The 22224-nt window shown below is 36.2% G+C and overlaps 1 protein-coding gene across 1 annotated transcript in view; it reads left to right on the top strand.

The window, feature by feature from the left end:
- LOC150085451 (guanine nucleotide-exchange factor SEC12) overlaps positions 1 to 22224 on the top strand; it is a 108459-nt gene that overhangs the window by 9320 nt on the left and 76915 nt on the right. Inside the window, exon 2 of the mRNA XM_090373257.1 lies at positions 5588 to 5810. Within this exon, the coding sequence (XP_090229383.1) occupies positions 5588 to 5810 (223 nt within the window). The remainder of the gene's footprint in view (positions 1 to 5587; positions 5811 to 22224) is intronic.

The following is a 22224-nucleotide window of genomic DNA, read 5'->3' as shown; positions in this document are numbered from 1 at the left end:
CCCTTCATATAGTCACCAAGCATCCAGTATTTTTTCCAGCTGTTTTTCAACCTCATATTGGTGCTGCCATCCTGCAGTCCATAAAATGGATTTTCTCTCTGATTCCTTCTTGTACAGTAACTGCTCATGCAGGACTGAGTTAAATGCTTTGCTGAAGTGCTTAACATGTTGATTCAAATACTAGTCACCTATATGATTTAAAACTTTGTTCTCCATGGCGAGTTCCCCTACCACTTGCTCCACTCAATTAGAGGCAAATTGAAATCATCCCTAACAAGACATTAAACTGGTTAACTACACTGCCTCTTTTAAAGTCAAGTAGCTTGAGAGAAGCTTTGGGGGCACCACCCCAGATGCAGGAAAAATTTTCTCTTAGGGCAGATTTGAAATTTTGTGCAGCTGTTTAGCTAAATAGTTCTTTATAAGAAAAGTAATGTAACAGTGAAAAAGAAAATCAAGTTTTTTGATGCAGAGGAGGCAATATATGTTACATTTATGGCAAGAGAGATGAAAAGTTAGGGTGGTCTTCAGTAGAGATATGTGATCTTGTCTAGAAATCAGTGTCATTAAAGATGAATATAGGAGTTTTAGACTCTTCTGCAAGAAATAAGACAGGGCTTAGTTATAGAAAGAATGAAGTTAACTAAGTTTCCTTTTTTCCTCATTGGAAAATTACCTGGAGATCAGCATTTATGGAACTGGTGATGGATATTTTAGAAGGTTATGCAGGGCAATATTTCTCAAACTGGAAGGTAGAATATAGTGTTTTTTCCTGTTATTAACAAAACTATAGATAGCATTTACAATAAGTGGAAGAAGGTTGTTAACATACAAGAGAAAAGAGTAGAAAAAAACTGAACCTTGGGGATACCAGCATTAATTGGAAAGGTAGAAGACATGGAACCATCTACAATCATATACAGCAAATGGTCAGAGAAAAAACTGGTTATCCAATTGCAAAAATCGCATGGTGATCCCTAAAGATGGAAGCTTATTTAGAAGACCTTTATGCCAAACATGATCCAAATCCTTGAAAATTTCAAAATCAGTTGTGTCATTTTTGCACTCTTGTTGTCTTCATTTCACTAAACATTTCCATTAAATTTGTCCAAAGATGAGTAACATAAGGCAGTATATCACCAGTGGATTGACACTGATGGAAATAATGTTGGAGATTGTCAAACAGTTCAAGGGTTTTCAGATAGTTTGAGTTGGTAGTTGCTGGATTTCTCTGTTACTTTGGAAAGAAAAGAGCTAACTGCAATGGGACAGTGTTTTGAACATAAGCATTTTTCACCTTTTTTTTTTAGAAATTGGCTAGGCGTGAGTAAATTTCCATGCTGAAGGAAAATCTCCAATGCCTCAAGTCTTCTAAAACTCCTAGAGAAGATACTTCTCCCTATTTTAACTAAACAACTTCTTCCACATCAGCCTCATCAAATCCACTACTCTCTTCCTCATAGATCCACTGTGACTAATCTCTTAGCCACCACCAGCTCTATCCTCTCTGCGTTTGAATCTCATGCAGAGCTTGCAGTCACTTATGTAGACCTCGAAGCAGCATTTGACTCAAATCTTCCTGCAATGCTGAAGCTACTTTCAGACCATTATCAAATCAAGGGAGACACTCTACAGTTCCTCACTTCACTCCTTCAAAATAGAATAATCCGGCTTACTGTCCACGGCCAAACATACGAGCGATGTGTCTCTTCAGGCGTGCCACAGGGTGGTGTCTTATCCGGCCTCTTATTTACAGCGCTCATCTCGCCGCTTGTTGAGTCCAGGCATGATACTCTATGCTATGCTGATGATATGAAACTGATTTCTCCACATGATGATCTTATCGTGATAACAGCATCAATTAACAATCTACTCCTGGAATTTGCAAACTACCTCAACCAGTTTGGACTAAAAATAAATCCAGAAAAGTCTGAATTTATGATATTCTCGTTAAAGAAAACGCCTTCCTATATTCAGCTAACACTATGCAATTCCCCTATTCCCATCGTCAAGAAACATACTGATTTGGGGGTTGTTTTTGATCCTAAGCTCTGCTTTGGTAACCACATGGAAAAGCTGCTCACCCAGGCAGCTCGACTCCGAGGGATGGCCAAACAGCATTTGCATTATATTAATGAAGTAACGACCACCGGAAGATATATAAAAAGCACGGTATACTCTCCGCTTCTATATGTTGCAAAAGTATGGCCATCTGCCGCCTCTAGCACAATTCGACCACTCTTTTCTACTGAGTTTTGGCTCTTAAAATGGGTCATAAACAAACATAAACTTCCTCCACAGTTAAGGACAACTGAAATGGCCAGTTTGATAAAAATTCACAGGCTTCCCACGCTGATTAGGGTGAAATGCCTTACCACAACTGTAAAAATGATCACTGAAAAGATCTCGGCACCATCATTCTGGGACCTGTGCTCTTGGAGAGTCCCTCAGCCTTCCCTCAGAGCGACTCCAACTCTATGCCCACATCTCAGCTGTCTCCACCTATCCGATAGGTTTCTGCCATATCAGTTACTTTCATGTGCCCAGTCTTTGGATGCTGACCTTAATAAGTTTTCTAGTGATAAGGAGTATAGATGCCACATCCTTAAATTGTACTTCCCCGTCCCTGATTCTGCTCCTTGAAGCTCGCCTTAATGCCGCAATCCAGCAATGCAACATGAAGATGGCTTACAACCAACCTTGTAGTTTTCCACCTGTATATTCTTTGTACATTGTGATGTTTATAATTGTGTTATACTTTGAGTGTTGAGCTCTATTTACTCTTGATTCGTTCATATATGTATGTTATATTTAATTTATTAATTTCCTTTCTTACATATTGTAATATCACTGTTAACCCCTGGCCTTGTGGCCATGAAGGGCTTATTGCAATGTATCCATTGTATTATTATTGCAATAAAGATTTCTACAATAAGAGAGTGCAAAAATGACACAAACAGGAACAAGTTTGAGGGTACAAGATTTGATAACAAGTAGAGATATTTCAACAGGACCTGGTGCTTTCTTGTCATCAAGGTCATTCAGTTATTCTAACATCCTTCTGTGGTCTTCCCACAGAAGGATGTTAGAATGATAGTGGATTTAATGGAGTATATTGGGAATGGTTGGAGGTGATTTACAAAGGTTGATATAAGAATTAGAGGAAAACTAGAATGAAAGTAAAAGTTGGCTTTATATTTAGTTGAGGATGCATTAGAACCATCAGGTTGTAACAGAGGTAGGAGTGTAGATGGACAAAAGTTGCAGCCAATAGTTTTGGCAAGAAACAAGAATGCTAGGCTAGCATTTAGATAAGAATCAATCTTTTTGCTCTTAGCCTCTTCAAAACTGAGTTTTGACCGATTAAGAAATTTTTACAATTGTTGCAAGATTTGACATGGGCAGAAAATATAGCTGGACGTTTAGATAAAACCCAATTGTAACATGTTACATTATTATCTTGTATAGCCTGATAAAAGTAATGAGAGTTTAGGGCAAAATTAGTTTAGGGTAAAAAAAAATGCAGGTTAAAGGATTTCACTGTGATGAAAAAATTTTACTGACACAATCTGAGCAAACAGTAGAATGGAAGATATAATCCAGCCAAGGAAATAAGGGTTAGAAATCATCCAGATCATCTCATTACATAATGCCAAATGACAAGGCTGAGAATGATCGTGGAGGGAGGGAGAGAGGTGGGGGGCTTCATTGAAAGACAGTCACCAAAGCATGATTTGAGGATCATTAACTGTACTTTAAAAGATAATTGGTGAAGAAAAGATCAAGAGTGTTGAGTGTGTAGTTAGAATTGTCTTGTATTCCCCTAGGTAAATGCATAAGTTGCATAAGGTCATTAGTAATCACAACAGCCTCAATATCTTAACCAACTGGGTCTATGTAACTAGAAAATCTGAAGCCAAATCAAGTTGTGAACATTAAGATCACCAAGAAAAATTAGGTTAGAGAAAGGAGTTTCAGAGGAACCCAAAAAAATTCTGGCTGATTCATAGAGTTGGGAGGCAACAGATATGTTTGACAGAATGGGGCAGGTAAAGAGAAAGGATACAAAAAAAAAAAAAAAAATAGCAAAGATTTCTTTTCTTATGTAAACCCTAGAAAGAAGGGGATGAGTTCCACTTGATGTTGATTGTTCAACTGGTGTTATCCTGCTCAATAAGCTAAATAAGTACTTTGCATCTACATTCACACATGAGGAATTCTTTAGAGGAGTTTGTGCCAGAAGTCAAACTGTAAGAGGAAGCTAACTGGTTTTGTAATAAGTGGAAGAAAAATTGCTGGACTTAAATGTAAGAAAGACACATGGAGTGGATGGGATCCATCCAGTTATATTAAGGGAGGCAGCAAAGGAGGTAAGCAAAACCTTAGCCATAATTATGTGACAGCATCCTTAGATTCAGAGAAAGTCCCTGTGAACTGGAGATGTGCAAATGTTTTCCCAATTCACAAAGGGGGGGGGGAAATCAAAGTGTTACATGTGTAATTACAGACCTGTTAGCTTCACTTCTGTTCCAGGGAAAATAATGGAGTCACTGGTTAAAGAAGTAATGCAGGGCCATATAGAGAGGAGTGCAGTTATTCTTCAGTCACAGCATGGGTTTGTTAAGGGGTGATCTTGTCTGGCTAATCTGATTGGATACATGATGCAGTAACAAAGGAACTTGATGCAAAAACTAATTTTGATATCATATATTTGGATTTCAATAAAGCTTTTGATACTGCTGCACAAAAAGACTGCTGTGCAAATTGGAGCAGTGTGGCATTAAGGGCAAGTTACTGCTGTGGATAAATCTATTTTTGATTGGTAGAAGATGTAGGTTCGAATCCCGCCTCTGGCTTGGATCAAAGTACTGCAAAAACCTTGGGAGGTGCACTATGGCCCCCAACAACTAAAAAAAAAAAAAAAAAAAAAATGACATAACACCACCTTTTTGTTGATTTTCCGTAACGTTTTGAGTCTATATGGCTTGAAGGATAAAAATTTCCTTAACGTTCGCACACCGTTATCTGTGGTATTCCAAATTCTCATCTAGCATGATTTATAAACTTTAGATAAAAAAGTTTCCCTAAAAGTTCTAGTAATTGTTAATGCTTACTGTGGCACTTTTCCTCATGTGACTGAAACAATAGACATTTTTAACTTAGTTTTTTTTTGGGGGGGGGGATTCTCACGAACAGTACTTAGTGGAAATTGCTGGTTCTTGACTTTCTCATCCCCCCCCCCCCTCCACACACACACACACACACAGACTTTTCTGTTCTTGTGATCTTCACTTTACTACCATCATAGTCAAGAAACTTAATTTATAGTACTTTTATTTTATAACAATCACCTTGACCCTTTTCCCATTAGTAAACTCCCAAGGGGCCAGCAATGCTCACTTTGAGACCCACTGATCCATAGTAAAAGATATAAAAATTGATCATTGCAAAGAATACTTTAGTTCTGTGGTGTAATACTGTTTATGGTTAGATAACTTATTAGTGGTAATATTTTTCTCTTGTATTTTTGAAGATATATAATTTAGTATGTGCTAATCATGCATGTGCTTTTTTATTTTGTATTTAGGAAATATATGAACTCATCAACAATGGATCCACATGTCGAGCTGAATCTGTTACACATTATGAAACAGGTAGACAGGCCATTATGAATTCAACTGTTTTTCATAATGGAAAACATTTTGTCCTTGCAGCTGGTATGGAAGGAATGTGCCAGATTTATCAAATGAAATACAAACTTTTTAATCAAAATAAGTGTGATGAAACAAGCAGGAGTGAAACCAAAAAAGGTGTGTAGCAGTGAAATATTTTTGATCATTATATCCTAAATTATTAAAAAAGTAGATAACTATAGTTTATTCTCAGTTATACATTGTAATGGAGGAAATAGGTATCACCAACCATATAGAATAATGGACAGTCAAATTCCTAAAAATTTAGTTACTGGAGAAAGAGCCACATCTGACATTATTGCTTTCCACAGTACTTATACAAGCGAATGAATATAATCTGGGGCTTCTTTCCATGGGAAATAATTTCTACATAAAAAATATGGCAGCAAAAACAAAATGCAACTAACATTATTAAACACGAAGAAATATGTGGTTGAATTTTAAGCATTGTATTGATCTAGTTCTGGTTTGTCAGTTGAATTCATTCCATCCAAGAGAAGTCTGGCAGAGGAAAGGCATGAGAGAGACTGTACTTTTATGTTATTCAGATCACACAACCTAAGCATGAATAAGTTCGGAGTTTATTTTGACACAGACAGGCTGTTTTAATTAAAAGGCACTCGGGGTCTATCTCACTTAGGTTTAAAGCTGTTTGCCATCTGAACTTATGTTATATCTAGGCACTGATTTCAGATTTCTTTACATTCAATTCAGCAATACACTAATGACATTTTTAGACTGAACCAAGCTAAGAACAGCTTTCCCATTGAGAAAAAACCAGTTGATTGGGCAAAATTTAAATTTATGAATTGTAAAATATAAATAGTAATACTTAATCCATTGAACAGTTCATTCAAAAATTTAGGTCTGAATACAACAACAACAAAAAAAAAAAAAGACTGGACAATGATGAAAAACCTAAAAATAAATATAATAAGTCTAGTGCACTACGCACACTCTGCATACATCGTTCAGTTATTCCAAAATACACTTTTTTTTTAATCTAAATTGAGTTAAATAATTGTTTATATTAAACAGCTGTGTTAAAATCAAACTATAAATCCCTTCTATTTATTTCTTCTATCTCATAATCACCTGCATATTGTACTCAATATGCAGGTGAATCAGCAATGAACAAGGCTATAAACTATTTTTATATGAGATGCTATCCAGGCACCTCCATAGCCACGTGGGCAGGAGCAGCCATGTGTAGCACACGCTTCTTGATTAGACCAGGGTTTAAGCCCGTGCTCACCAAATATGGAGGATGCGGAAAGGTCAGAGAATGACCACTGCATTTTCCGGAGCAATATGGCCTTAGTTGCTAATGCTCCTAAAAAACCAAATAACAACAGATGCTATCCAAAAAAGTTATGAGAAATACTGTTGATTATACTATAATGTTTTACTTTCACATTAGTTTACCTTATCATAACCATTCTATGTTATGTTGTGTTAGATGTAGTAAGCAAACTTATATAGCAGCATCCAAAAAAAAAAATTGCCACATCAGCTGTCCATCCCCTCTACTATGTTTAATTCCTCCATAAATTTATTCAAACTACTAACTTCCACAATGCCAGATGGAAGTTTGTTCCAACAATGAAATACTGTCTGGCTGAAACTAAATTTCTACACATGTCCTGCAAATATCCATCATCAGTACGTAGCTAAGTCAATCCATTCAAAGCCTTAAACACCTCACTCAGATCTCCTAACAGGTGCCTAGTTTTCAGACATTTCAGTTTGCAAAACTGAAGTCTCTCTTCTTAAGAGTATCCTTTCGTTCCCCTCGCTAATTTCCTTTTTCTTCTCTGCACCCATTCCAACAGAACCATGTCATTTTTAAAATGAGGCTTTCAGACCTGTATTCAGTAATCAGGATGTGGACTAACTATTACCATATACAATAGGGTAATCACCTCCTTATCCCTCATAAAAATATGAGGAGAAATCATTGAGAAATCCCCATGAGTTGTTCTAGTAGCCTGTCTGCACACTCTCAGGGAACTTCATACCTGACTGCACAATTACCTTCAGGTCTTTTTCATTCTACGCTACCTTAAGTAAAGTGTATTTAGTGTCTGATGGCACCAGGGGTTCTCCCCATCTGTGCATATGTGTGACAGTTTACTGCAAAGGCTAGAGATTTAAGTGTGTGGATATTGTATATGTGTAGTGGTGTGTATTGTTGTTCTTCTGGCCATTTAGTTGCTAAGTGTGGTACCACACAGTTGGTTCATTAATCTAGGATTACTGCTACCAATATGAAGCACCTTGCATTTGTCACTATTAAACTTAAATTGCCACTGCTCAGCCCATCTGCCAATTTTTCAAGATCTTGTTACAGTAGTCATACCTTGAATACTGTCTCATTAACCACTCTGCCAACCATCATGTTATATGCAAACTTAGACATTAAGCCTGATATGCCTTCATAGTATCATTAACCCGGTCTAAGTCCGCCCTGTTTTTGTCTAATTTTTAACCCTAACTCAAAAGTTGCTCCCCCCGAAGAAAACTAATAATTTTCATAATTTCTACTCAATTTACAAAATTGAAACTCTCAATATACATAAACAGAAGTATATTCTTTGATTTCCTACCTTTATCGCTCAGCAAAAACTATTAATTCACTCTAAAACAGCAAAAATGTACGATCACATTTCAATTTACTAAATTTTGATGTCGGCAAAACAAGATCCAAGCTTTGAAAATAAAACGCGTTACAGCATTAGTTCAAAAATTCGCGCGTCAGCTCGGCGCCTCTGGCTAAAACGAATCAACGCACGCAGAGAGATAATTGACTGGTCAAGCTTACGTCATTAGCGTTACCAAGGTGATCCAAGGAGAAAATGAAACTGTAAACAACTTTCGTGGAAAAGAAACAGTTGAGCATCATTACTTGCGAACACTAATTTGCATGGCTCTCTCACAACAGTAGCTTTATTGCTTTTCGTAATTGTTGTACGAAAGAATTGCAACGAATTGGTTTTGAAAAACTAAAATATTGCATTTCCTTTCTTCAATATGTATTATCTACTAAAAAAAATCAAGGAAATTCATATACTGGAAGCTATACTGGAAACGGAAAGAAAAAAACTGATCACTACAATGCGCATTTCATAAAAAAAAAGTTCGCTTTATTGTAATTGTTTCTAGATGACTAAATCGGAACAGCAGTTTCATGGATGTATATTTGATCTTCTTACGAAATTTCAAGAAAATATTTCTATTCATAGCTGCGTTATAAACTTCGAAAACTGATATCGAAGGAACTTCACATGCATCTCACCTGGTGTACAAACGAAAAAAAAAAAAAAAAATGCGCAGCTAGTAACAGATTGTGAGAACAATCCATTACTCGTAGTGAGGGATTGGGAAATTGTAAGTAATTGTTATTGAATACTTCAATATTTCCTTGATATGCATTTGATATCATCAAAAAATTTCCAGAGAAAAATTGAATTTTCATTATCACACAACACCTGAAAAATTCACCATAAAATGTCATGTGTTTCAATGTTTGAATTCCATTCTGAGCTGCAAATGTAATTTCACTTCTCTTGCGCTGACAGAGTAGCCGTTCACCGAATGAAGAAAAACAGGGTTCATTTTCATGAAATTTCCAATTCCCTTCTTTCACTTGAGGGAAAAAAAATTCCTTAGGGGAGGGAGTCCACCCTTTCTAGTCCGACCCTGGAGGGAGAGAGAGAGAGAGAGAAATAAAAAATACCCTTTTGGTGGGGAGAAGGCCAAGAGATTGTCAAAGGTCCAGAGTGCTAACTTTCATTTATTTTATTTATTATTATTTATTTTATTTTATTATATTATTATTATTTTTTTTTTTTTCTTGTGTTGTTCTAGCAATCCATCCTGGATTGGGGCTTCCCTGGCCCGGGATAGTGCTTCTCCTCTTTTCTCCTTCCCTCTCTTCATCTTATACAAGTTTTTCTTTCCTCCCTGGGAAACTTTTTTTTTTGGCTGATGCTGCATAAGCTGATACACTTGCTTTCTTGCATCACATGCCACTACTACTACTACTAGTAGTTCCCCAGGGAGAAGGGCGTGCAGTTAGTAGGGGAGATCTTGCCCTCCTGCTAGGGACGAGTACCTGGAGGCAGTCGTCCAGGTGATCGCTGCTTCCAGGTAGCCAGAATGCCCAAATACAACATCACAATACAGAACACACACATAAGCTCACAAAGTTTTTCTTTCCTGTCACTTTCTCCCGTGCGGGATGAAAAATTTTTTTCTCTCTCTCTTGCCTTCCTTTTCATCTGTCGTCATCCAACATGGGATATTCCTAAGCGGGATGATTTTTTTTTTTTTTCACGACACACACTGGCCTTACCCTGACAATGCGTAAAAACTGAACAGAGCAACGAGGCCGAGATGAACTTTTGTTCTAGGAGCCGCCCATACAAAAACAAAAAATAAATGAAGAAAATAAATAATAATAATAAAAAAAAAAAAAAAAAAAAAAACAGCATTGCAGCTCTAAGTCAGCTTCATCCTAGGATGCCGAAACTGCAATTGTTTTAGAGAACAATATTTTGCATTTTTACTTTCTAACATTATTTTGCATTATAGCTCTGTTACAATATTTTGCTTCGTTTCTTTATATTATTGCTGTAGGAAATGATATCTGTGTGCACGACGTTTCATCACAGATGCTGGAGTTCTAATTAGTCAGTTCATCCTAGGATGCGGAAGTACTAATTAGTCCGATTTTGATCTGGCGCGCATTTGAAAAATCCACATTGCTTTACTGCAATTGTTTTAGGAAACAATATTTTGCATTTTTACCCTAGAGAGAGAGAAAAATAAAAGTATTTTTTCTTTTTTGTGAGAAGCAGGCCAGGAGGTTGTCAAAGGTCCAAAGCTAACTACTTGGCAATGTTATAATAAATGAAATCCAAATCTTTTTCAATTTTAGAAAAAATAGTGTAATCATTAATTATTAGTAAACAATATTATATTATTACGTGTATGAAATGCAAGTAATTTATAAATAAACAATGTTATCATGAATAATGTTTGTGTTCAGTGTATTCCTGTGCTGTGCTATTGAATTGCAATATGCAATGTTGCAAGTGAAAGTTTTGTTCCACAGAATGGTTGTTTCCTCTTACTGAGTTTTATCTGAAAAGATAATGCTTTCCAAAATCTGATTGCGTTCTCTTTTTTATTTTTGATTAGGGTATACTATTTTTTTTTATTTGTCTCTTGTTTATGACATTCTAATGGCTGTAATTTATTGATATTTTCTACCAAAAAAAAAAGAAAAAAAAGTAAATTTTGGCTTGTCATATTTTTAACACAGCAAAGCAAAATGAAGTTCAAATAAATATCTTTATTTTTATAATAATATGTTAACACTCATATTTACATTCAGCATAAAACATAATAGTAGAACTGAAACTAAGCTGGTATATGGTTCATCAATACATATTTACATTCTGCGTATAACACAAATAGTGCCCAGGTAAAAACAAATCAGATGGCAGCAGTTGGTGTTTGTCCAATAGATCAGCATCTTTCGAAAACAAGAGAAGCAAAGTTCTGAAAGGTGGAATGAATTTCCGTGTTTTCCACAAGATGATGTTCCAATCCAGGATGAAAATCTCTAACACAATTTTTTTTCTCAAGTCCTCATAAATGTCACAGTCAAATAACACATGCTGTCACTCTTCACGTTGTCCGCAAGAGCAGAAGTTAGTATGAAAAAGTCCGAATTTGCACAGTTTATCGTTTAGCGACAGTGTCCAGTGGTGAGATATGACTTCTGCATCGATAGGGAGAACCATTATCTTCTGCCTTTATCCGTTAGGTAGGTAACCTCTGGAGAAAACTTTCTAGTAACCTGCGCGGTCAGCGATATGTCCCATTGTGTCTGTCATAAGGTAGAAAGTTTGTTCCTGTTGTTTTTCTTCTCATCTTAGATGTTATGATTTTTCATGTTGATTCTAATATCAAAGAAGTCGGTTGGAATTGCTTGTTTTCAATCTGTAACACAACCCTCTGTAAACTACGTAAAGATCTAGTGGAATAGATCCTGCCAGCACTTGAAGAGCTGATAAAACTGTACAATAGGCACGCATCAGGGCTAGCAGTATGCTCCTTTTTATAGAAATTAATTTTTTTTTGAAATGTTTTATTCTGTAACCTCTGAAACCAGACTCCAGCGCTGAAGGTTACAATAGGGATGCCTTATTGAAACTTCAGCATCCACTGATGAAGATGACTGCCCAGAAAGTGAACATCACAACAGTACAAACAAAGCGTGACTATATCGGAAAGAATAGTCACCGAATGAAGAAAAACTGCTGGCCTCTAAAATATCCACACAGCCCAGAACATTATATGTCATCTGCCAGGTACAAGGGCTGCAGCAAGAACACCAATCACTATAGGATTGTCCTTTCGATAATGTAATGTTAACCCAGATAGTGATTCACGCCAGATGTTAGAAGAACAGATAACAATGAAATTAGCTTTCTAACAAACATTTTAGGAACGTATCATGCAGCAAGTTAAAACTTGGAAAATATGTGGAATAATAATGGTTGGTCCGAAGTAACAGACTCAAAAGAGAAAGAAACAGACCGATTAGCAGCATTTACAGATTTTTTGGTATTTGTTTTTAGATAGATGCCGAAGAAATTACATAGTGCTGTAATATCCTGAAGATAAACAGCTAGTTTCATTCAACGATAAATGTTCTTTTTTTCCCGAATACGTACCAGTAAAATAGCAAAATGTGAACTGCATACTACATTATGCTATGCAAATATGATTTTATGCACAAAGAATATGGAGATTTATGTTGAAAGACAACAGCCAGACAACTTTTCAAGAACGTCCGGATGTGATGAATCAGCTTGTTTGCCCTATTGAAGAAACTAATCACAATATGCTCCTATAACAACTGGTTCTAGCGTTGTCTTTGACTACTAAAATTTTACGAGGAAACACTGTTTGTTGGCTCGCTGAAAAAAAAAAGAAAAGAGAACTGCCAGCTGAATATCACAAAAAAAACCAGAAATGTGCTCCCACACAACCCACTTTGACAGCTCTATAGATAGCAACGGTGGTGACAGTAGAAAGCCAGAAATTACGCTTCAATATGATCGAATGTGGAATAGACTCATAGGATGAAATGTGATCTACTTCATGTCTCAGGAAAGCAGAAAATGACCAATGGCGTTTTTTTTTTTTTTTTGGATTCCTGACATTTCAGGAATTAATACCATAAACAACCCGCAGAACAAAAATCCAGAAGTGAATAATACACATGAAGAGCTTCTCATAGAGATTGGCATCAGTAGTGAATCACACAACTCTAAAAAAGAGTAGCCATTCGGTCTCTGCCAAAACTACTTCATGTAAAAGCTGCAGAAGTACAGTTGCATCCAGCCAAAAGAAGATTTCTGATCCTTCTGAAGTGTACACACCTAACCAAGAAGCTATGCTAATACTAATATAATCCCTAAATGAATTTAAAAAAAAAAATTAACGTGTCAATCTAATCTCTAGCAATAAAAATAATGAGCTATGTTTAGCTAATCTCTAGCTAAATAAGGAAGATGTGGTAACCTAAACCTAAATGAATAAAAAAAGATGTGTCAACTTAATCTCTACGTTAATAAAAAAAATAAATAAATGTGCTAATGTAATCCTAAACAAATAAAAATTAAATAAATGCTAATGTAATTCTAAACGAATAAAAAAAAACTGTGCTAGTGTAATCCTAAAAAAATGAAAAGTTATAAATATTGTAAATTTAATTTCTAACTGAATAAAAAAGTGTGCAAATTTCCATTAGTAAACCGAACTGAATGAAAAAGTTGTATTAGTCTTATTCCTAAATGAATATATATCTGTAATAGTGTAATCCCTAAATGAATATGAAGAAGCTGTATCGAGCTAATTTCTAAATTAATTAAAATAAAAAAAAAATCTGAACTTATCTGCTTGAATAATGAAAAGCGATGCTGAATTCTAAATATAAACTAAATCTACTTTGTCATAATGTACAAGTGCACCAGGAAGATAGAATAAAACTAAGGCCTTCTGCATTATGTTGCTCAAACTAACTTGCAAGAAACACCCCACTTCTGAAAGAATGTCTCATAAGAAGTGACCTGCTGAAAAAGTTGTAGTAGCGACACACACACACACATTTGTAGACTATTTTATTTAGCTGTACTGTTTTATATTAGCATACATAATTTTTGCTACGTTTGTGTATCTAAATATACATATAAATTATGTATGCTAATATAAAGCAGTTTAGCTAAATAAAAAAAGCCAACTTGATAAGTGTGTATTTTTAGTCATCACTGTCACTACTTTGAACATTTTCTTTAGGTATCTTCCCAAAACATAATTCACAGACAGTCTTCGAGTGCTCCTTACAAACTCGTTCTAAACATGCTTCGCAGAATTTCTTTGTTTTACGATCTTTCTTCCTGGGACACTTGTAACATCTACCTGGCTTAGGTGGACACTGTTGGGAAGGTCCAGGAATTTCTTCTGGCGGAATACAAGCATATTTCGCTGCTTTTGCACGAAGATATTTTGGAAGAGTTACCGTGGCCGCTCTTTTACGGAGCTGTGGATTCACTAAACTTTTTCCAATCTCTGCGAGAAACTCGCTTCGAGGGAGTCTCACTTCTGGATTATTGCTACGGAAAATAGCCAAGGCATTTATTCCAGCAATGTTCAAAATCCTGTGGAAAAGTACCATTGGCCACCTTCTGGTTTTCTGATAAGTAGTATACGTTCCACACATTTCATCCAAGACATCAACTCCACCTTTGGTCATATTATAAAACGTAATAATTTCCGGCTTTCTTTTGTCGCCACTGTCAGGATCTATAGTATCGTCGTGGTGCTTAGTCGATATTAGGATCACATTTCTGGTTTTTTTTGGTACATAGGATACAACTGTGGTCTGATCTTGGAATGCGAACAAACTACTAGTCGGCTCGCGTTCCTTCACATTGACCAATTCAGCTGGTAGCTCACGTTTATTTTTTCTTAGTGTGCCAACAAGAGTAATGTTTTTTTGTAGTAATTTAGAAGCCAGAGGCACACTGGAGAACCAATTGTCTGTGGTCAAATTACGGTTGGTTCCTTCAATTGGGCGAACAAGCCGCATCACCACATCGAGGGGCGAATTTGACAGGGCATATGGCCCAGAAGGTTGTCTCCCCACATAAACTTCCATATTGAACGTGAAACACATCTTAGCATCGGCTAATGTAAATATTTTCAGTCCATATTTTGCCGGTTTACTTGGGATGTATTGAAGGAATGAGCATCTACCCCTGAATGGCACTAATTGTTCATCTACAGTTACATACTCCGAAAGTGAGTAAAATCTCTGGCATCTCTCCAAAAACATGAAAAAAATTTCACGAAACGCTGCAAGTCGGTCCAATTCTTTTCTAATGTGTCTATCACTCTTGCTATCGAATCGCATAACCCGAAGGAGGAATGAAAACCTCTTATGGGTCATAACCGATGAGAGCAATTCCGAACCAAGTCCATCTTTACGCCACATATGTTCTGCGTTTATCCCTGCTAGCCCAGACATTCCTGCCAATATTAAAATACCTATCAAAGCTCTCATTTCATCGTTATCTGTTCTTCTAGCATCCTTGGCCAACGAAAAATTAGAAGATATTTTATCAACATATTCGTTAGTATGTTTCACTATATGGGTTATCATTTCATTATCGAAAAATAATAAAAAAACAATCAATTGGTGATTTGGCGGACTTACCTGCAGCCTTCACACCTGGTAAATGAATAATGTTACCTCGAGCTGCGCGAATATTTAGACGAGGGGCAACTTTCCTCCACACCGTGCTTTTATCCTTCCCGATATATACATCCTCCTCCAGCTGCTCCCAGTCGCTGTCACTGCCATCGCTTGTCTCCGTGCTACTCCGATGGTCCAATTCCTCACAGAAGGAGCTATCATCTTCTGATGATGACTGCTCATCAGCTGCCCTTTCTTCATAATTCCCTTCCAAGTAACTCCTATGCATTTTCTAAGGTAAATCTGAAATCTAAATATGAAAATAAGTCTGAAATCTAAATGTGAAATATCAACGGTTGTCACTACTTAAATTGAAGTTCTCGCGTTGCGCAGAAGCAAGAAATGTGGAAAATCCGTTGAGCCCCCCCCCCCTCAACTCTTTCTTGTAGTGAAAATAATTTGTTTGGGTGGAGTATGTGTTTTCGCCTTCTACATATGTATAATTGTGAAAACTTCTTTGCGGTAAATTCAGCAAATAGTAGTCAATAATCCCTCTGGAAATATTGAAAGTGTTTCATTCTAACCTTACGGTAAGATCAAACTATAGTACAGTAATCCTTTATTGCATGGAAATTAGTTGTCATCTACAAACGATGTCAGGACAGTAACAATAAACCTATGCAGTCAGAACAGGTGTTTTGTTCTGAGAGTCTGTTGAGTAGAATCAAAGAGGAAGTTACCATTCAAGTTACCGCCAGTAATTTGTTACGGTAGGGGAGATCAAAATCTTACCGTAATATCAAACCAAAGTACAGTAATCTTTTTTGCATGGTAGTAGTTGTCATCTATAAATAATGTCAGGAACAGTAATCCCTCTGGAAATATTGAAAGTGTTTCATTCTAACCTTACTGTAAGATCAAACTATAGTACAGTAATCCTTTATTGCATGGAAATTAGTTGTCACCTACAAACGATGTCAGGACAGTAACAATAAACCTATGCAGTTAGAACAGGTGTTTTGTTCTGAGTTTCTTGCAGTAAAATCAAAGAGGAAGTTACTCTTCATGTCACCGCAAGTAATTCGTTACGGTAGGGGAACATAAACTGTCTTCTGTTCGACAGATATCAGTATTTGCAATATTCCCAAAGGGAAATAATTTCAGCTTAGAAGGGACAATGGACGGCATTCAATCCCCTTTTCGTCAATTGGATATACTAGCCATAAATATATTGGAAGCTGGATTATACATTTCAAACATCACTTGAATACAAATGACTACACAGTTACTTTGGACTGATCTGATGTCTTCGGGTAAAATCAGTCTTTTTGTTGTAATTTTCCCAAATGTAATTGTATTCAAACAATTTTCCCAAATTGTTTGAATACAATCACATTTGATTTTACAAAATACAATTACAAAAAAAAAATTCCTGTGTTCAAACAATTTGGGAAAATTGTTTGAACACAGGAATATTTTTTTATTTCCAATGTGTATTTTACTATCGTATTTCCTTTCTTCAATATGTATTTCAATACATATTGTAATAATTTACATATTGTAAATTTCTTCAATACATATCGAAGAAATTACAATACATATTCTGTGTACTGACACAAAATCAAGAAAATTCAACTGAAAGCCACAGTATAAACGAAAAAGAAGAAAAACACTTTGCTGTACTATTGTTTTAGGGAACAGTATTTAGCATTTTTACTTTCTAACAATATTTCACATTATTGCTCTGTTACAATGTTTTGCTTTGTTGCTTTACGTTATTGTTGTAGCGAACAATATCGTGCACGACATTTCATCACAGATGCTGGAATTCTAATTAGTCAGTTCATCCTAGGATGCGGAATTACTAATTAGTCCGATTTTGGTCTGGCGCTCATTTGATAAAAAATCCAGAATAATTCCTCTGGAAATATTAGCTAGTGAACTGCATTATAAATTTCAAACATCGCTGTATTGCTTATCCTTTGAGTGACCGCGTGTTTTCGCCTTTTATTGTAGACACTTTCTTCCAGTCAGTAAAATCATTATTATACCTATAAAGTAATTCATTATGTTGGGGCAAACCGTTTTTGCTCCTAATTGATGTAGCACTTTCGAATTTCGCAAAGTGGATTATTTGAACACAACATACATTAGAAGGTCGGTAAAAGAGTTGATAATTGATGGGCAGCATTCCGACAAACAAATTTTCTGTTTATATTCCGTGATGGTCAGAGATCCCGAAATATAGAGAGAGGGAGGGAGGGAGGGAGAGAGAGAATACAAGAAACCGCACTGACTCATCTGCCAAAAACCACAGTAAAACAGTAAAAGTGTTGGGGAGTAAGTCTATTTGTCAGCGGAGTTTATCTGTTTCTTCTGAACTTCTCCCTTTGCAATGACATCAAAGCGTAACAAGCAAATATCTTCTAACAATACTTTTTGAGCACACGTTAGTCGTAATCTGTTAGCTTTTGTATTGTTAGAAATATTGCAGTTTTGTGAACAATACACATTTCAAAAAAGAACGTTATTCATAGCGGATGATTTTTTTTTCTTTTGATGCACCAGTTTTCAAAGTTTATAACGCAGCTAAAAACAGATATTTTCTCGAAATTTGGTTAGAAGATCAAACCCAGGAAACTGCTGTTCCAATATTGTTTACTAAAAACAATTACAATAAAGCAAAAAATTTTTTTATCAAATGCGCATTGCAGTGTTATCAGTTTTACACCAGTTTTTTCCGTTTCCAACAGATGAATTTCCTTTATCTTCTGTTCGTAGGAGCAATACGCGTTGAAGATAGGAAATACGATCTGTTCACCTTTGATAAACTTATTATTACTGTATCGCTGTATTGCTTCTTAGGTCAAAAACAGTAGCTCCCCGACCGTCTTTTGTTTATTTACACTTCTCCCTTCTGACTCCATGCGAGGGACGAGGTCACGTGATTTATACTTCCCACGCGTCGCTGGTATTCAGGCGGAGCTGTTTATCTGAACTGCTACTCTCTGTGAAAAGAAATTCGCGTGCTTCACACCAAGAAACGAATCAAATGTCGGGTTTCATAAGCTCTAGGCTAATTAGGGTGGGGATAAAAAAATTAATTGAAAAGGCCTAAAAAAATGCATACTTGATGTCACATTTTTGTCATTTGCGTGAAATTCAATAGAAGGTTTTGAAAATTTAAGTGGGAAAATTCAAGAAAACAGTTCTGGCTCCAACTATAGCGAGTTTCAGCTCTGTAATTAGAGTAAAAATTATAGAATTAACTTTCTGAACCCAGTTGGGGTTGGAACGTACCCCAGCGGACGGGAATAAGGTTAACTTAATAAATATATAAAACAACAATGAGCCCAGCAGTGAACCTAGGGGAAGACTCCACTAATAACATTAGTCTAAGAAGAGCAGAGCCCATTGATAACCTCTCTTCTTCCCCTCGACCATTCTTTTAATCATAGCAACTTGCCTTTAATGGTGCCCTGCTCCAATTTGTATAGCAATCTTTTATGTGCAACAGTATCAAAACCTGTTCTGAAATCTAAGTATATGATGTCAAAATTATTTTTTTGCATCCACTTCCTTTGTTACTGCTTTATAGTATCCAATCAGATCGGTCAGACAAGATCACCCCTTAACAAATCCATGCTGTGGCCTATCCAGACAGGAATGCAGTATAACTTCATTTCTGTCTGGATAGGCCATCCTGCATTACTTCTTTAACCACTGACTCCATTATTTTTCCTGGAACAGAAGTCAAACTAACAGGCATCTAATTACTCATGTCACTCTTTGATTCGTCTTTGTGAATAGGTTTGCTTGCCTCTTCTTTTAATGTAACTGGATAGATTTCACCAGTCCCAGTTGTCTTATTTACATTTAGATTCACCAATTTCTGTTCCACTTTGTTTTCAGTTATCACAAAATCATTTAGCTCCTAGTTATAACTTGGTGTACTTCTGGTATTCATACCTTTAGAAACCTTTTCACAAGTGAAAATGCAAAATATTTTAGTTTGTCAGGAACCTTAACAGGATCAACGATAGTTATGCTATTAATATCTAATGGGCTGATGTGGTTCACCCCTTTCCTTCTAGGGTTAAAATTGACAAAGAGTTGTTTGCTACTATTTGTTTCATTTTTTGACATAGACTTCTCATAATCTGCCTTTAACTCATTTTAAGAGGCCTCATTTTAGGAAGGATATAGAGCTGCTGGAATGAGTACAGTGAAGGGCAGCGAGATTGGTGAGGGGAACAAATGGGTGCTCTTACCAAGAAAGGCATGAGTTCTGCAAATTGCAGCATCTGGAGACTAGGCACCTGCAAGGTGATCTGATTAAAGTGTATAAAGCTTTGAATGGTTTGAGCAAGCTTGATGCTGTTGGGATTCTTCCTATTGCTCAGATTACACACTTGAGGGGGCATAAATTCAAATTGAGGAAAGACTGTTGCAGAATAGATGTGCAGAAATTTGTCTTTAGCCAGCAAGTGGTTGAATCCTGCAACAAACTTCCATTTGTCATTGTGGAAGTTGATAGCTTAAATAGATTCAAGAACTGGACAAACTTTTGATGCAAATGGATAGGTGAAATGGGATTTTTTTTTTTTTTTTTTTTTGGCTTTATGCTGTATAAGCTTGCTTTCTGGCATCATATGCCACTACTAATGCTAATGCTAACTGTCATTAGTGATTTTGGACTAGTTTGACGTACCCCTGCCCAATTTATGATCATCCCATGCATTTTTATTGCTTGCCACTCTCTGATCAGTTCATCTGACTACCATTTATATCTAAATCCAGAGGTGCCACCATAGCCAGGTGGGAAGGAGCAGCAGTGTGTAGCACATGCTTCTTGATTAGACCGGGGTTCGAGCCCGTCACCACCAAATACGGAGGATGCAGAAAAGGTCAGGGAATGACCACCGCATATTCCCGGAGAAATATGGCCTTAGTTGCTAATGCTCCTAAAAATCAAAAAAAACAAAAAAAAAACAATAATCTAAATCTAGAACAGTATCTCTCTGTTGGTATAAAAAGTGTAGTAGCTTCTATGATTACCTTTCCGAATGCTTCACATTTAGAATTTACAGTTGGAAACATCACCAATTGGTTCCACTGAAGGGAATTTAAAAACCGTGTACAAACACTGTAGTCACCTTTATAAAAGTAAAATCCCTTGACATATCTATAAGTAGATCCCACGTCAGTATATTATGATCCCTGCCACTTAGTAGTTGCTTTATTGGTATTAGTAATGGCCATAATAAGCCTGTCTCATCAACATTATAAACATTTTCTTTCTCATAATTTGCTTAACTGAAGCAAATTTACTTCATCTGCAGAAAGTTTCTCGGCTTGAATATTTAATTCATGCATACCATGTCTCAGGGGTGCCTCCGTAGCCAGGTGGGAAGGAGCAGTAGTGCGTATCACATGCTTCTTGATTAGACCGGGGTTCGAGCCCATCACCACCAAATACGGAAGATGTGGAAAGGTCAGGGAATGACCACCGCGTATCCCCGGAGCAATATGGCCTTAGTTGCTAATTCTCTTAAAAACCAAAACAACAACAAACCATGTCTCAGTTTAAAGTTTCTCAGCCAACTTGTGCTTGCCTTAATTTTCATTACCTCTTAATTTTCGGTTAAAATCCAATACTTTTTCACACAACATTGAGCCAGACACTTGTTCACCTAAACTTCGCTTGTGAAGAAAACAAAAAAATAAAGTGCACTCTCTAAAGCTGCATTTTCAGGTTTCAACATCTTTTTCTTGCTAGATCCTCCTTCACTATCCATGATTGACACAAATTCTGTTATAGCATTGGAATTTTTATTGATATTTTAAATTGTTGAAGTCCTCACATTAAACTCTTTGGAGAGATTTTCTAAATTTTCACATTTTCTAATTCTATTAATAATTTCTGTTTTTTGTTGCAATGTTAAAACTACATGTTTTCTTTTCGTTCACATTTTACCTTAAAAAATTGAGAAAATTAATAAATTGCAGTTTCGGGTCAATATTATTCTTACTGAATCTGGAGCTAAACTAATCTGAAATTTGCTCGTGGTTTATAAGAAAACCCAGTGGTCTCTGTGATATTTTTCTAAAGCATATTTCTGAAGGTCACATAGAATTCTAGAGGTCACAACCATAAAACAATGAAAACAACTTGCAGTTTTTGGTTTATTGGGCTTTTTGTTTGTACAATCTGTTATAAACAGGTAGTAAACTCAATCTTTCCTTTATTATAATCAAAATTCAATTTGCAAACATGATCACTATAACCGGTGCTTACTGTACTACCGTTAATAAAAAAAAAGGGGGGGGGGGGAGAAGAAAAATAGCCTTTCAAATTATTCCAGATAACTGACAGTTCTACTGTATTCCACTTTCTCTCCAAATGAGAATGTCAAGAATCAATTTCAAGACTGAATCTTGATTCATCTGTAAAGAGCATATTAGCCTATTGCTCTCTGCTTCAGCTACAGTGTTTGCACTGTCAGACTGGCTCTCTCCTGTAAGAGAGCGAGAGGAGGGGAAGTTAAATAGATAATTGACCATATTTTACAGAAATACTTTTCCTGAAGTCTTTAACCACTTCAGCTTGCAACTATCCTACCATCATCCTGCCAGTATCCATTCACTGCTCTATACTAAATTTTATAGACATCTACTTTGCATTCAACAGAAAGAGAAATACTAATGAGGTGTGGGTTTGTACCACTTAGGTTAGAAATGACTGATGCTGTTGAAGTT

Source organism: Mastigoproctus giganteus, chromosome 5, assembly GCF_048544385.1.
Source record: "Mastigoproctus giganteus isolate SK-2022 chromosome 5, ASM4854438v1, whole genome shotgun sequence".
In the NCBI taxonomy this organism is placed as follows: domain Eukaryota; kingdom Metazoa; phylum Arthropoda; class Arachnida; order Uropygi; family Thelyphonidae; genus Mastigoproctus; species Mastigoproctus giganteus.
This window is presented reverse-complemented; position numbering and strand designations above follow the sequence as displayed.